At 42.8% G+C, this 14,854-nt stretch overlaps 1 protein-coding gene across 6 annotated transcripts in view; it reads right to left on the bottom strand.

Annotated features, from left to right (window-relative positions):
* KIF20B (kinesin family member 20B) overlaps positions 1-14,854 on the bottom strand; it is a 116,278-nt gene that overhangs the window by 52,261 nt on the left and 49,163 nt on the right. For all 6 annotated transcript variants that reach the window (XM_070752349.1, XM_070752345.1, XM_070752347.1 and 3 more), the window contains exons 16-19: positions 10,902-11,124; positions 8,533-8,591; positions 7,069-7,188; positions 1,514-1,643 (exon numbers count right to left, since the gene is read on the bottom strand). In XM_070752349.1, coding sequence (XP_070608450.1) covers positions 1,514-1,643; positions 7,069-7,188; positions 8,533-8,591; positions 10,902-11,124 — 532 coding nt within the window. The remainder of the gene's footprint in view (positions 1-1,513; positions 1,644-7,068; positions 7,189-8,532; positions 8,592-10,901; positions 11,125-14,854) is intronic.

The raw sequence follows: 14,854 nt of genomic DNA, 5'->3' as shown, positions 1-14,854 counted from the left end.
GGAAGGAAGAGAGAAGGAAAAAAAGGGAGAGAGAGGGAGAGAGCAAGAAAGAAAGTGTGAGAGGAGAGAGGAAGGAAGAGAGTGAGAAAGAGTAAGAGAGAGGAAGAAAGCAAGAGAGAGAGACAGAGAAAGCAAGAGAGAGAGAGAAGAGTGGAAGGAAGAGAGAGAGAGAAATGATAGAATAAAGGGGAGAAAAAAAGAGAAATGAGAAAATGATTGAGGCAGAGAATGACAGGAAAGAGAGAGAAACAGAGAGATTTGATTTAAAGCATATGGTAAAAGCACTTAAATAATAAAAGAGAAAAAAAAACCCAGCCCTCACCTCTTTTTATCAATAGTTATGTTTTTGGATTTGCTGGTTGTTTTAGTTTTAATAGTAATATAGTTTGGGGGTTTTTATTATTAATTTCTTTTAATAAAAAAGAAGGGATTATTTATTTATTTATACATATATACATATATACATACATACATACATACATACATACATACATACATACTTCTATGCCGCCCATTCCCAGGGGACTGCCGCTCAGACACTATACTTTTCTGCCCACCCTGAAAAAAAATTAGAGGGAACATTGCTGCTGACTGTAAAAAAAAAATACAGAGGACGAATAATTCAGATGGAAAAGATCTCTAGTTTATTATGCTCTCTTACTGAAGGAAGCATAACATTTTTAATAGACTCATGGAGTCCATTGACTAATACATTTAGGAGAATCAAAATTACATGCATACACACAGAAACACACTTTTGAACAGACCCAGATTTACAAAACAGAAGATGCTTCACGAAAAGATTTGATGAGAAATGCACATATATATGTTTTGCCTTTTAATGACCCCATAATAATCCCTTGCTTGGGGTGGAGTCAGGGCAACTTAATGGAGCTGAGTGTTTACTGGCTGCATGCCCTTCCTGTCGCCAATGCGGAGTCTCCTGCAGATATTTTCTCATTGTGCCCAGATAGAGAAATATCAGCCACTACCTAGGATCAAAGTCACAGTTTTCTGATTGTGAGGCGAGAGCTCCACCTCTAGGCCACTGCACCACTCTGAGGAGAAACACACATACTACATGGAAAACATCAATGGCCAAATTGTATGAATGTTTAGTATGCATATGGGGTTAGTTTATTATGTTTATTAGGGTTTTAATTAATGTTTTATAACTTAGTTTTATATTTGACTTCTTTTTATTGTCTTGTATTTTATATTGTTGTAAGCCACCCTGAGTCCTTCGGGACTAGGCAACATAGAAGTCGAATTAATAAATAAATAATAAATAAATAAATAAATAAATAAGGCAATGTTCTATTTAAAAATGTTTATTTCTGATTCTTTTAAAATCAAAGTAATAAGAGTTTATGCAAGATGCACATCTGATATGACGGCAGCCTTCTGGTTCTCAACATTTAATTCTGTACTTTTTAGTGTTTCATTTTGACATAATTGTATACAATTTTTGACCTCAGCAGCCTTTCGGTATATGCAGAAGGGGAAGCGATACCTTGCTTTGAAGAGGGACCTTCTTCATTCCTTTCTAAATATCGTTTCCTTCTTGAGCCAGCACGTTTCTCCTTGGATTCACTGCAGTTTTCCTGCTCCATTTGCTGCTTTATTGATGCAATGACGATCTCCTGCATGAAGAGGCGAATTTTTGAAGGTCAGAATCATTAACAATTCAGCCGCTTTGCCATTTCTAGTTTAAATGAAAAAGATAAATAGGAGGTGTTCCCCCCCCCCCACTGCTACTCACAGACGCTGGAATGTAGCAGACAATGTTTGTCAAGTTCACTTATTTTACATACTCTGCTAGTTTCACTAACTCCTTACATCTTGGGCGAAATATGATGAGGACAAATAAGAAGAAAAAATACCTTATTGCCTAGATTGCCCTCTATCGTGATGCATAGGATCAGATAACTTTTATAGCAGTGGTTCTCAACCTGGGGGTCGGGACCCCTTTGAGGGTCAAAGGACTGTTTCACAGGGGTCGTCTAAGACCATGGGGAAAAGACAAGTTTTCCATGGCGTTAGGAATTAAAGTTTCTATTCTAGCACCTTGGAACATATTTTTACAATCCGACCAATCAAGTGTTAACAGTGGGGTTGTCCCTCTGACCATCCTGCCAATCACCTTAAAGCTCTGTTGGAAGAATTGGTGCTAGACTTATGGTTGGGGGGTCATCACAACATGAGAAACGGCATTAAAAAGGTTGAGAACCTTTGTTTTATAGGATCTTTTATGGAAAATAAAAATGGAGTTGGTTGTGTGAGAGTGAGTGTCCCTATGCTCCTTATAATGGGTCCCACACAGTAGATTTATATATAACCTCACCTCTCTTCTATAATTCTGTGTTTTTTCATTATCATAAAATATTTTCCTTCAGATTTTATTCATAAAACATCTGAAGTAGATTGTTTCCAATTATCTACTTCAAAGAGCAGAGTCAAATTTAGATAACTGCTTTACATGGTAACGCGCCAAAGATAAACAGAATGACTGTCCTTCAAAAGGTATCACGAGACCTCTCTTCCTTTCTCTTTGAAGGTTTAAATCATGACTGTTGGTGGTTCTCAACCTTTTCTTCACCATGGACCTCCTTTAAATACCTTTTATACAGACCATTTGTATCCTGGACATAAATTGTTTCCACTCCCTCAAAATGTTGCTATAGAGCACTACACACCAAGACAATTAGACACAAGAACAGTTTATAGTGATCCCTCGAGTTTTGCGATCTCGATGTTCGCGAAACGCTATATCGCGATTTTTAAAAAAATATTAATTTTTAAAAAAACCACTTCCGCGTTTGGCTTCAGGACTCATCTGGGAAGCGGCGCGGCTGTTTTAAAAGGTCGCAGCCGGCCTGGGGGGCTTCCCAGCACTCCCCCGAACCCGGGTTGGGGGTTAGGGGGGGTGCTGGGAAGCCCCCCAGGCCGGCTGCGACCTTTTAAAACAGCCGCGCCGCTTCCCAGATGAGTCCTGAAGCCAAACGCGGAAGTTCGCCTTTGGCGTTTGGCTTCAGGACTCATCTGGGAAGCGGCGTGGCTGTTTTAAATGGTCGCAGCCGGCCTGGGGGGCTTCCCAGCACCCCCCAACCTGGGTTGCGGGTTAGGGGGGGTGATGGGAAGCCCCCCAGGCCGGCTGCGACCTTTTAAAACAGCCGCGCCGCTTCCCAGATGAGTCCTGAAGCCAAACGCCAAAGGTGAACTTCCGCGTTTGGCTTCAGGACTCATCTGGGAAGCGGCGCGGCTGTTTTAAAAGGTCGCAGCCGGCCTGGGGGGCTTCCCAGCACCCCCCCTAACCCCCAACCCGGGTTGGGGGGGTGCTGGGAAGCCCCCCAGGCCGGCTGCGACCATTTAAAACAGCCGCGCCGCTTCCCAGATGAGTCCTGAAGCCAAACGCCAAAAGCGAACTTCCGCGTTTGGCTTCAGGACTCAGCTGGGAAGCCACGCGGCTGTTTTAAAAGGTTGCAGCCGACCTGGGGGGCTTCCCAGCACCCCCCCGAACCCCCAACCTGGGTCTTCCCGGCCGCCCACGCAAAGGGGAAACCCCGGCTCCTCGCTGATGCCCGCCGCTCGCCTGCCCGCCAGCAAGAGGGGGAAGACCCAGGGAAGGTTCCTTCGGCCGCCCAGCAGCTGATCTGCTCGGTAGCGCAGCAGCAGCAGCGAGGAGCCGAATCGGGTTTCCCCTTTGCGTGGGCGGCGGGGAACGCAAACTCCACCATCTACGCATGCGCGGCCATAGAAAAAATGGCACGCATGCGCAGATGGTGTTTTTACTTCCGCAACCCTACATTGCGAAAAATCGATTATCGCGAGGGGTCTTGGAACGGAACCCTCGCGATAATAGAGGGATCACTGTATTTTCAAACACCATCACTCTGCTAAACAAACAGTCCCATCACCACTGTCATACTATTCACTAAGGATGCATTACTATTACTATAGTAAATTTCTCATCGTTCTTATCACCCATCTCCTCCCATTTATAATCGTATGACTTTAACTTGTTGCTTGTAGCCTTATTATTTATATTAATATTGCTTGTTTCCTGATTGCTTATTTGAACCCTATGACAATCATTAAGTGTTGTACCTCATGATTCTTGACAAATGTATACATTTTCTTTTTTGTACACTGAGAGCATCTGCGCTTGTGTGTCCAATCACACTTGGCCAATAAATAATTCTATTCTATTCTATACTGACCACAGATCGCCAAGACCTAACAATGTATACGATTAGAATGAAATCAAGGGAACATAAACTTGCATGGGAAAACATTTCTAGGTGTGAGAATCAACCTCTCCCCACACTTCCCACGCTGCTTAAGAAATTGCTCCCTAAAGCTCCTTATGTTTTAGGAACAGCTTGTGTAATGACATGAAAAATGAGGACACCACAAAGGTTTTTCTTGATACACAAGTCTGTGTGCCTTTTGGAATGAGGCCTTAGTTTGGATCATTTTGTTATTATCCAATTGCTTTTAAATCTCTGTACCGCACACACGTTTCAATGGGACTGTCTGTCAGGAGCTGCTTCATTGAATTCTTTTTAAGTTGTAATTTGAATCATACTTCATTGACTCTGGCCTTTATGTGCAAAAATTATTTAAGCTTTAGCTTCATTATTATGGCTTCCAATTAGCTCTCTGGATTTATTTCATCCAGTACTGAATTAATTGGAACAGCTTGCCTCCAGAAGTTTTGAATGCTACAACAATGGAAGTTTCTTAAACAGATGTGTCTGAAATAGTGTAGGGTTTCCTGACTAAACAAGGGGTTGGACTAGAAGACCTCCAAAGTCCCTTCCAAGTCTGTTGTTGTTATTATTATTAATTAGAGTCTATCTAGTCCAGTGGTCCCCAAACTACGGCCCCGTGGCACAAGGCGAGCACACCTCCACTTCGCGCTCTCTCTCTCTCCGCTTCTCTGGCGAGCACCGCCTCCATGCCCTCCCCTTCGCTCTGCCCCCACAGCAGCTGCCATTGGTGCAGCGGCAGCTCCTCTCGGACCAGGCCCCACCAGCGGATACCGCTTTCCGTGCAACTCCAGCCTTCTCCCGCCCTGGCCTGCACAGCCCCCTCGCTGCTGACACAGGTGGCGGGGACCGCCCTGTCTCCCTTCAGGGCCTTTTTGACAGCCCTTCCCGGCAGAGGCGCCACGTCTGCCTTCCCAACAGCTCCCGCCACCGGCGTGCAGCTCTGCTCACCCGAAGCCTGGCGTTGACGCTGGAGAGCGGGCTTCGGGCTCTCGGCATCAGCGCTGCCACGGGGCCATTGTTGTTGTTGTTGTTGTCACGGCGGCTGCCCTGTGCTGGCCAGCAAACTTGGCTGCCCAGGAAAGCAGCTTTGCTGGCCGGCACAGGGCAGCCGCCGCGACAACAACAACAGCCCCTGCTGGGAAGGGCTGTCAAAGAGGCCCTGAAGGGGGACAGGGCAGTCTCCGCCGCCTGTATCAGCAGCAAGGTGGCTGCGCCGGCCAGGGCGGGAGGAGGCTGGAGTTGCACGGAAAGAGGCACCCGCTGGTGGGGCTTGGTCCGAGAGGAGCCGCCGCTGTCGCTGCACCAATGGCAGCTGCTGTGGGGGCAGAGGTGCCTGCCGGAGAAGCGGAGGTGGTGCCCGCCGGAGAAGCGGAGAGAGCGAAGTGGACCAAAAGAAAGAAAATGGGAAGAGAGGGAGGGAAAGAAAAATGGAGAGGAAGGAAGGAAGGAAGAGAGAAAGGAGGGGAGAAAGAGAGGGAGGGAGAGATAGAGAGAGAAAGAGGGAGAGAGAAAGGAAGAGGAGAGATAGAAAAGGAGAGAGAGAGAAAGAAAAGAGAGAGAAAGGGAGAGAGTGAGAAATAGAGAGGGTGAGAGAAAGGAAGAGGAGAGATAGAAAGGGGGAGAGAGAAAGGGAGAAATAGAGAGAGGGGGTGAGAGAGAAAGTGTGAGACACAAAGAGGGAGAGTTAGAAAGAGAGTGAGTGAGAGAAAGAGAGAAGAGAGAAAGAAAGCAAGAGAGAGAGAAAGAAAGAGAAAGAGAGACAGAGAGAAAAAAGAAAGAGAGAGAGGGGGAGAGAGATAGAGAAGGAGAGAGAAAGGAAGAGGGAGAGATGGAAAGAGAGAGAGAGAGAGAGAGAAAGAAAAAAATGAGAAAATGATGGAGGGAAAGAACGAGGGAGAGGAAAATGAAACAAATGAGAGAAAAGGAGGAGGGAAGAAAGAAGTGGAGAGGAAGGAGAGTGGGAAGGAAGGAAGGAGAAATGGAGGGAGTTTGTTGATTTAAGTTTAAATTTACTTGTTAATAAAGAAGTATAAACTACTTTATTACTTAATTATTAATTTCTTAATTACTTATTACTTCTTATTTTAAATATTGTATTTTTCCCATTTTGTTTTTTACTTTAAATAAGGTATGTGCAGTGTGCATAGGGATTTGATCATAGGTTTTTTTTATAGTCCGGCCCTCCAACAGTCTGAGGGACACTGTGTAAAACGTTTGGGGACCCCTGATCTAGTCAAAGGTATTCTGAGCAATCTTCCCCAGCACAATTCAAAAGCATCATTTTTTCTTCATTACTTATTCCTGATGTCTCAGTTTCACAACTGTACATTACAAGTGGGAAAGTCATGGCATATGCAATGTGAAACTTTGGAGACATTCAATTTCTCAGCATATTAATTGTCAGAGATGCCACCTCCTCACAGCCTGACCTTAATATTTTAACCATGTTTCTTCTGATTTTCTCCAAAATAAATTGTAAGTGGTGCCCTACTGGATCAAACCTGTGGGCCATTGAGTTCAGTACTCTTTCATACAGTGGCCAACCAACCACACAAAGAAACCCATAATCTTCTATCAGATGGTCTTCAGAGGTGGTCACACTGCCATCAAGGTTAAGAGTCACTAATCTCCTTGACTTCCATGAATTGACCCAACTCTTTTTTGAAGCCAGCCAAACCAAATACTGTGTTTCTCAGAAAAAGTCTGGATTACCTCTAAAAGCTTAGCAAACCCTCACCTTGGCATTAACACGTGACACAGCTACACCTTTGAGATGATCAGATTAAATACTCACAGAATCTTTTATGGTAGCTTCCAAGTGACCAACCAGAGATTGCAGCTGACTTATTTCTTTGTCCCTTTTTTGCACAGCTTGGCTCAGCTCCTGAATGTGTTTGTTCTGTAGAGCCATTTTCTTGAAAAGAAAGAGAAAGAAGGCTGAGAAGAGATGTGTCTGCGCACAATTGGCAACTTACAACAAAATACAGTGGTACCTCGTGATACGAACCCTCATCATACAAACTTTTCGAGATACGAACCCAGGGCTCGGAATTTTTTTGCCTCTTCTTACGAACTTTTTTCACCTTACGAACCTGCCGCCACCACTGAGATGCCCCACCTCCGGACTTTCGTTGCAAGCCATGCGCAGGTTTTTGCGATCCTGGGATCCCCGGTGGCTCCCCTCCATGGGAAACCCCACCTCCTGACTTCCGCGTTTTTGCAATGCTGTAAGGAAATCCCAGGAGGGGAATCCCAGGATCACAAAAACGGGCGCTCTGCTGGGCAGAGTAGGGGGGACAAAAACAGGAAGAAAAGACTCATGGAGCTCAAGGGAGGAGAAGGGTGTAGGGGAGATGAGCAGAGTGGGTTGGACAAAAACGGGAAGAAAAGACTCCTGGAGCTCATGCGAGGAGAAAGGTGTGGGGGAGATGAGCAGAGTGGGGTGGACAAAAAAGGGAAGAAAAGACTCATGGAGCTCAAGGGAGGAGAAAGGTGTGGGGGAGATGAGGAGAGTGGGGTGGACAAAAAAGGGAAGAAAAGACTCATGGAGCTCAAGGGAGGAGAAAGGTGTGGGGGAGATGAGGAGAGTGGGGGGGCAAAAACAGGAGGCAGGGACTCATGGAGCTCAAGAGAGGCTCTTTTCACCTTGCTTCGTTGGGACTCCCTCCCCCCCACTCTGTTTGCCTCAGCTTTGTCTGGCCACTGCTTTTTTTTTTTTAAGCCTTAATATTTTGGATTCTCCTAATGGGCTTCCACTGGCTTTTCCATTGATTCCTATGGGAAACATTGTTTCATCTTACGAACTTTTCACCTAACCAACCTTGTCCTGGAACCAATTAAGTTCCTAAGACGAGGTATTACTGTATTGTCTCAAGCTGGGTTGTGCTAGCTTCATTAAGTCTTGGTTTAGGAAGTTATAGAACATTATCCCAAATCCTCTGCAGAAGGAGAAGAAAACCCACGAGCAGCAGATGATCCCTGATGTGAGTTGGAGTTTCCTCCTCAGTTTGAAAGTCTATTTCTCTGTATGTCAAATTGTCAGTTATTTTTTTTTATTAATCATTTTTCTGAGTGTGTGTGTGTTGTTTTGTTTTCTTTTTGCAGGGGTGGGAATGCTGTAGGTGGATTTAAGAAAGAAAGAGCAAGCGATTTTATTATCTCCCCATTTTTCTTTCCATGGCCCCATCCAACTTTTCTTGTGCTTTGGGGACAAAAGAGGCTTTTTGTTCCTGGTTTGAAAGTAATGAACAATATTTACCTCAGTAGCTTCTTGAACGGCATTAGTAGATTCACTCAGTATATCTTCTTGCATTATCGCTGTTGGAATTTAAGCAGTTTTTAAAATATTTTTTAAGTACCAAGAGAAAAATTACTCCGGTTGTTTAGAAAACTGGCTAACACTATAGATTTATACAGCATGTAAACAAGAGAATTTTTAAAAATAAAATTATTTGATATCTTTACTTTTTGTCTTTTTTTTGGTTAATTCGATAATGTCCATGTAACATTCAGTATTGCTCAATTAAATTGGTTAGGAAATAACTATCCAATCTGCTATTAATGGACAAGCAATCATTTCTGTATCTTCTTTATAAACGAACCCTTAGGAGTAAAATTTCTGATTGGTCAAATGGCGAAGCATTTGCTGTCACACCACTAGGCTCCCCAGTAATTAAACCTATGATATGATTATACTAGTGCTTATATTTAATATATCTTTAATATTCATCACTGGTTCATTTTTATTTTCAAACAATGAAGAAATAGACTTAATCTGCATACTGATTTATAGAATGCTTTTATTGAGTTTTAGAGTTTCTTTGGACATGGAACCAAATTAATGTCCAAGCCTTGATAGGCAGTCCTTAATTTATGACTACAATAGAGCGAATAATTTCTGATGCTAGGTAAGACATTTCTAAATGTCTTCTGATGCTAGGTAAGACATTTCTACGGAGAAGGGCGACATACAAATCTAATAAATAAGTAAAGTAAGTAAGTAAGTAAGTAAGTAAGTAAGTAAGTAAGTAAGTAAGTAAGTAAGTAAGTAAGTAAGTAAGTAAGTAAGTAAATAAAATAAGGTGAGTTTTGCCCCGTTGTATGACTTTTTTGGCCAGAGTTGTTAAGTGAATCACTGCAGTTGTTCAGTTAGTAACACAGTTAAGTGAATCTGGCTTCCCCATTGACTTTGCTTGTCAGGTCACAAAAAGGGATCACACAACGTCGGGACATTGCAACCGTCATAAATATGAGTCAGTTTATCACATGACCATGGGGATGTTGCAACTGCCGTAATCATGAAAAATGGTCATAAGTCATATATTTTAGTGTTGTAACTTCAAAGGGTCACTAAATGAGTTGTTGTAAGTTGAGGACTGCCATATATTCTGAGGAACACTACTTTTACTTTCAAGCTGCTAAAAATTAAAGACAACCTGAAATCATTCCCTCCACAGACATTCCAGGCATGCGAAACTGCATTCAGATTCCAGCCAATACAAATAGCCCTTGACTTACAACAGTTCGTTTAGTGACCAATCTAAGTTACAACAGCACTTATAACCATCTTTTCGCACTTGTGACTATTGCAGCATCCCCATGGCCATGTGATTTACATGCTTGACAACTGATTCCCATTTATGTCAGTTGCACTTTCACAGAGTCATGCGAGTCACCTTTTTCAACCTTCTGGCAAGCAAAGTCAAGCGATAGTCACTTAACAACTGCATTACTAAATCCAACAAGTGCAGTGATTTGCTTAACAACTGTGGCAAGGAGGGTTGGCCTTTTCCGGATCCCGTCGGCTAGACAGTGTTGGTTGGCGATGCCACGGGGGAGGGCCTTCTCTGTGACAGCGGTGGCTCTCTGGAACCAGCTGCCCCCTGAGGTCCATACTGCCCCCACCCTACTGGCCTTCCGGAAAGCCGCGAAGACCTGGCTCTGCCAGCAGGCCTGAGGCTGCTGATCAATATGGTACCACCTAGATTCAGCCACAAAAAAGGTATGAACGGTTATCTTACGGGTTTTATACTGTCTTTTATATTATTATTTAAATGTTGTATGCCGCCCAGAGTTCAGAAGGAGTTGAGTGGCCTATAAATTAGATTAATAAATAATAAATAAATAAATAAACTCACTTAAAATATTTCTCACTTCGCAACATATATTTTGGGCTCAATTGTGGACTAGCTGTATTAGTTGGGTTCTTGTTCTTTCTTTCAGGGTGTCCAGGGAGAAAGCATTTGGAAATTCCCTGATATTTCCCTGACTTTTCCCTGTAACTTGCGATGTAGTTAAGGCGCGGTCGTAGATGACGCCATACCAAACAGCTAAGCCGTGGAGAAATATCAATAGCTGAGGAAGCAGGTTGTTGCCGCAGTTATGCTCATTTTTGCTCGACTCTGCCAGGCAGTGAGATCCAGTTGTTGGGTTTTTTACATAATTTTTCCCTGACTTTTAAACTTTTCAATACAGTTTGTTTTTTCCCCCCTGATTTATTCTGGGGTTTTTTTTCACAAATTCCCTGATAATTCCCTAATATTTTTCCGGACCGCCAATTTCCCTGATAATTTCCTGATTTCTCTGTTTTCCAGGTTCGCTGTACACCCTGTTCTTTGCTCTGTATACCTTCATTCCTGCCAGAAAGCTCCCTTCGGGCATGGGCTAGCTCCGTTGTAACGTCAGCCAATTGCTTTTCCAGTCTCTCAATGGTAAGCTGAGGTTCTTCCAAAGCGTCAAGCATGCCAAACGCCATTTCTGCCTGTTGTTTAATATCCGCAACGTTCTGCTGCAGTGACCCCACCATTTTGGGGAGATCATCCACATTTCCAGGTTCTCCATCTTCACCTCCCTTGTTGCAAACAAACAAAAAACACACCAGGACATTTAAAAGCTGGAGGGAAAACAAGAGGGGTACATAAAATATGCGAGGACATTGAAAGTGTCAGAAGTGCAAATTAGCAGCATTGTTGGGGAAAACTCCAATTATTGAAAATCTATCTGGGAAATTATACTACCTGAGATTTCAAAATAACAACTGAATGAAAAACTGCTGGTGACCTTCTTGCACTACACCATAGAGAGTATTTTAACGTCTGTGTGTGGTTTGCCAGTGGGACAGCACTCCAGAGGGTTAACGTCATTGCCCAGAGGATCATTGGTTGCTCTCTTCCCTCTTTGGAAGAGCTTCATAGCTCCCGCTGCCTTAAGAAAGTTGAAAACATTCTTAAAGATCCATCTCATCCTGGACACACTTTTTTATTTAATTACTACCATCTGGCAGACAGTACAAGACAATAAAAACAAGGACAAATCGACTGAGAAACCGTTTCTATCCCAGAGCAGTAACTATATTGAATTCTACCATATAGTGCAATATTAATGTAATATTTTCAATTCAATTGTGAAGGATGTGTTTCTGTTTTGTTTTTTAAGTTTATTATATAATGAAGATGGCATTTTTAACAGAGCCAAGGTGGTGCAGTAGTTAGAGTGTAGTATTGTATGCTACTTCAGCTGACCGTAGTTGCAGTCAGCAGTTCAAATTTAATAACAACAACGAGTTGGAAGGGATCTTGGAGGTCTTCTAGTTCAGCCCCCTGCTTAGGCAGGAAACCCTACACTACTTCAGACAAATGATTATCCAACATCTTCTTAAAAACCTCTAGTGTTGGAGTATTCAACTTCTGGAGGCAAGCTCTTCCACTGGTTAATTGTTCTGACTGTTAGGAAATTTCTCCTTAGTTCTAAGTTACTTCTCTCCTTGTTTAGTTTCCACCCATTGTTTCTTGTTCTACCCTCCTTCTTCTTTGTGGCAACCCCTGAGATACTGGAACACTGCTATCATGGCTCCCCTGGTCCTTCTTTTCATTAAACTAGACATACCCAGTTCCTGCAACCGTTCTTCATACGTTTTAGCCTCCAGTCCCCTAATCATCTTTGTTGCTCTTTGTACTATTTCTAGAATCTCAACATCCTTTTTGCATCATGGCAATCAAAACTGACTGCAGTATTCCAAGTGTGGCCTTACCAAGGCATTAAAAAGTGGTATTAACACTTTGTGTAATCTTGATTCTATCCCTCTATAGCCCTATATATTTATTTATTTATTTATTTTCTCTTTTCTTTCTCTGCATAAGTAAAGAGGGGTTTTCAGGCTCGCCACTTTCTTTAGGTTGGTAGAGAGGGTTATGAGGATTGTTTTGGCTACATGAAATTCTTTACCGTGGGAACAGAAGATGCTCCTGCTGAGAATAGAAGGTGGAGTTTGAAGACACTGAGATATATTGATTGAGTGTTTATTGGAGAATGTGACTTTTGTGGGATGTTTCTAATTTACAATATTATGTGTTGCAATTCTGGTTTGTGTCAGATCCAGAATTGCAACAGACTTGCCAATCTGATGTAAAAGGATGATTACCTAAATAAAGGGAAAATTTGTTTTGGAAGATGGATTTCCCTGTTACTTTCCTTTTTTTAAATGAAGTTCACTACAGTGGAACCCCGACATAAGAGCTGCTCTACTTAAGAGCAACTCGAGATAAGAGCTGGGAGGGGAGAGATATTTTTGTTCTACTTACAAGCCCAAATTCGAGATACAAGCGCCAAGGAGCTGTCTCCTGAAGCCAAACGCTAACTTCCGCGTTCGGCTTCAGGAGACAGCTGCGAAGCGGTGCGCGTGTTTTAAAAGGTTGCAGCCGGCCTGGGGGGCTCGGGGGGGTGCTTGCAGCTTTCTTTCTTGCTCTTTTTCTTTCTCTCTTTTACCTTCCCTTCCTCTATTTCTTCTTTTCTTTCTCCTTCCCACCTTCTTCCCTCCCTCCCTCCCTCCCTTCACTCATTCCTCTCTTACTCTCCCCTTTCATAAGTTTCCTTGCTTCCTTCCTCTGTTCCTGTCCCTTCCCCCTTTCTTTCCTTCCTTCCCACCCTCCGTCCATTCATTCACCCATTCCTCTCTTGATCGCTTAAAGCCGGTCCCTGGTGCAAAAAGGGTTGGGGACCTCTGTCCTACAGGATTGGGTGGCAGAGAAGTTGAAAATATGTAAATTTAAAAGTTTAAGAAAGTTTACAAGTTAAGTGAAAGAAACTTCATTATTCATTTATATGTACATGTACATTTCTTCATTAAAAACATGTCTTTCTGCATAATTTAGACTAACTTTGTGAGTTTTTTGAGGGCTGGAACCAATTAAAATTATTTACATTAATTCCTATGGGGAAAAGTCGTTCGAGATAAGAGCTGCTCGACTTAAGAGCCCAGGTCCGGAACGAATTAAACTCGTATCTCGAGGTACCACTGTACTTGGAAACCTGACAGCACTATGAAGCAGTATATAAGTCTAAGTGCTATTACTATTGCTATTTAATTTCATTAATTGCAATGACAATAAGGTAAAGTAAAATAACATAAAGAAAGGAAAAAAGGGGAGAAAGCCCTGTTCAGAAATCAAATTAAATCATGGCTTGCTCGAGCATTGCTTGCTGAGAATAAGCCAAAGATGGCAGGTTCCCTGGCCATATATCAGGCTGACCTAGCAGGAAAAGGTAAATACAGGAAGTCCTCATTTAACTACATTCATTGATGTTGGAAACTTCATCATTAAACAAGGTGGTTCTAAATCCTGATGTCACATGACCATGCCAATCTACAACAACAGACACAGCAATTCCAGTTGTGGTACTTACCATATTTTTCAGAGTATCAGACGCATTCTTTTACACCACCACCCCAAAAAAAGAGAGTGAAAACTTGGGTGCATCTTATACACCTAATATAACCTCACCCAGCCAGCCACCCCCATCCTTTGGCCTCTGCCTCCCAGCAATTTACCTCCTTGCAGCAAACAGGGAAGATCTGTTAAACCAAGTAATTACTTATCAGCTTCCCGGCCCTCAGCTGATTTACCAGTGCTAAACTGAAACTAGCTGCAAGAAGGCAAACCTCTGAGGATACACAGATTTTTATTTTCTGCTGAACTGGATACAAGGGGGTAAGTGAATGAATGTCTGTAAAATGTTCAAATTATTAGATTATTTTTAAGGATCCTTTATTATTGTTCTAGACAACTTAACAAAATAAAGCCTTTTGATCTGAAGAGGCCTAGCACTATTGCATATTCTTTTAAATAATAGAGAATAATACAGTAATACATTGTCTTACAAACTTAATTGGTTCTGAAACGAGGTTTGTAAGGTGAAAAGTTCGTAAGATGAAACATTGTTTCCCATAGGAATCAATGTAAAAGCAAATAATGCGTGCAAACCCACTTTAAGGCTTTAAAAAAGCAGCAAGCAGACAAAGTGAAGGCTAACAGAGTGGAGACAGACAGCGAGGAGAAGTGAGGAATGGAGGTCCTAACGAAGGCTAACCCCGCCCCAAATCTCTCCCAAATCGCTCCCCAAAAGCTTCGCATCTTGCCCCAAGCCTCTCCAAATATCGCTCCCCCAAAAGCTTCGTATCTTGCCCCAAACCTCTCCAAATATCGCTCCCCCAGCTTCCTATGCCAGCTAAATCGAGGTCCTAACGAAGGCAAATGGAGTGAAGAAAGGCAGCAAGAAGAAATGGGGCATTTTGAAAGGAGTTT

This window comes from Erythrolamprus reginae, chromosome 5 (genome assembly GCF_031021105.1).
Source record: "Erythrolamprus reginae isolate rEryReg1 chromosome 5, rEryReg1.hap1, whole genome shotgun sequence".
Taxonomy (NCBI): domain Eukaryota; kingdom Metazoa; phylum Chordata; class Lepidosauria; order Squamata; family Dipsadidae; genus Erythrolamprus; species Erythrolamprus reginae.
The sequence above is the reverse complement of the archived record's forward strand: the minus strand, read 5'-3'. Positions and strand labels throughout refer to the sequence as shown.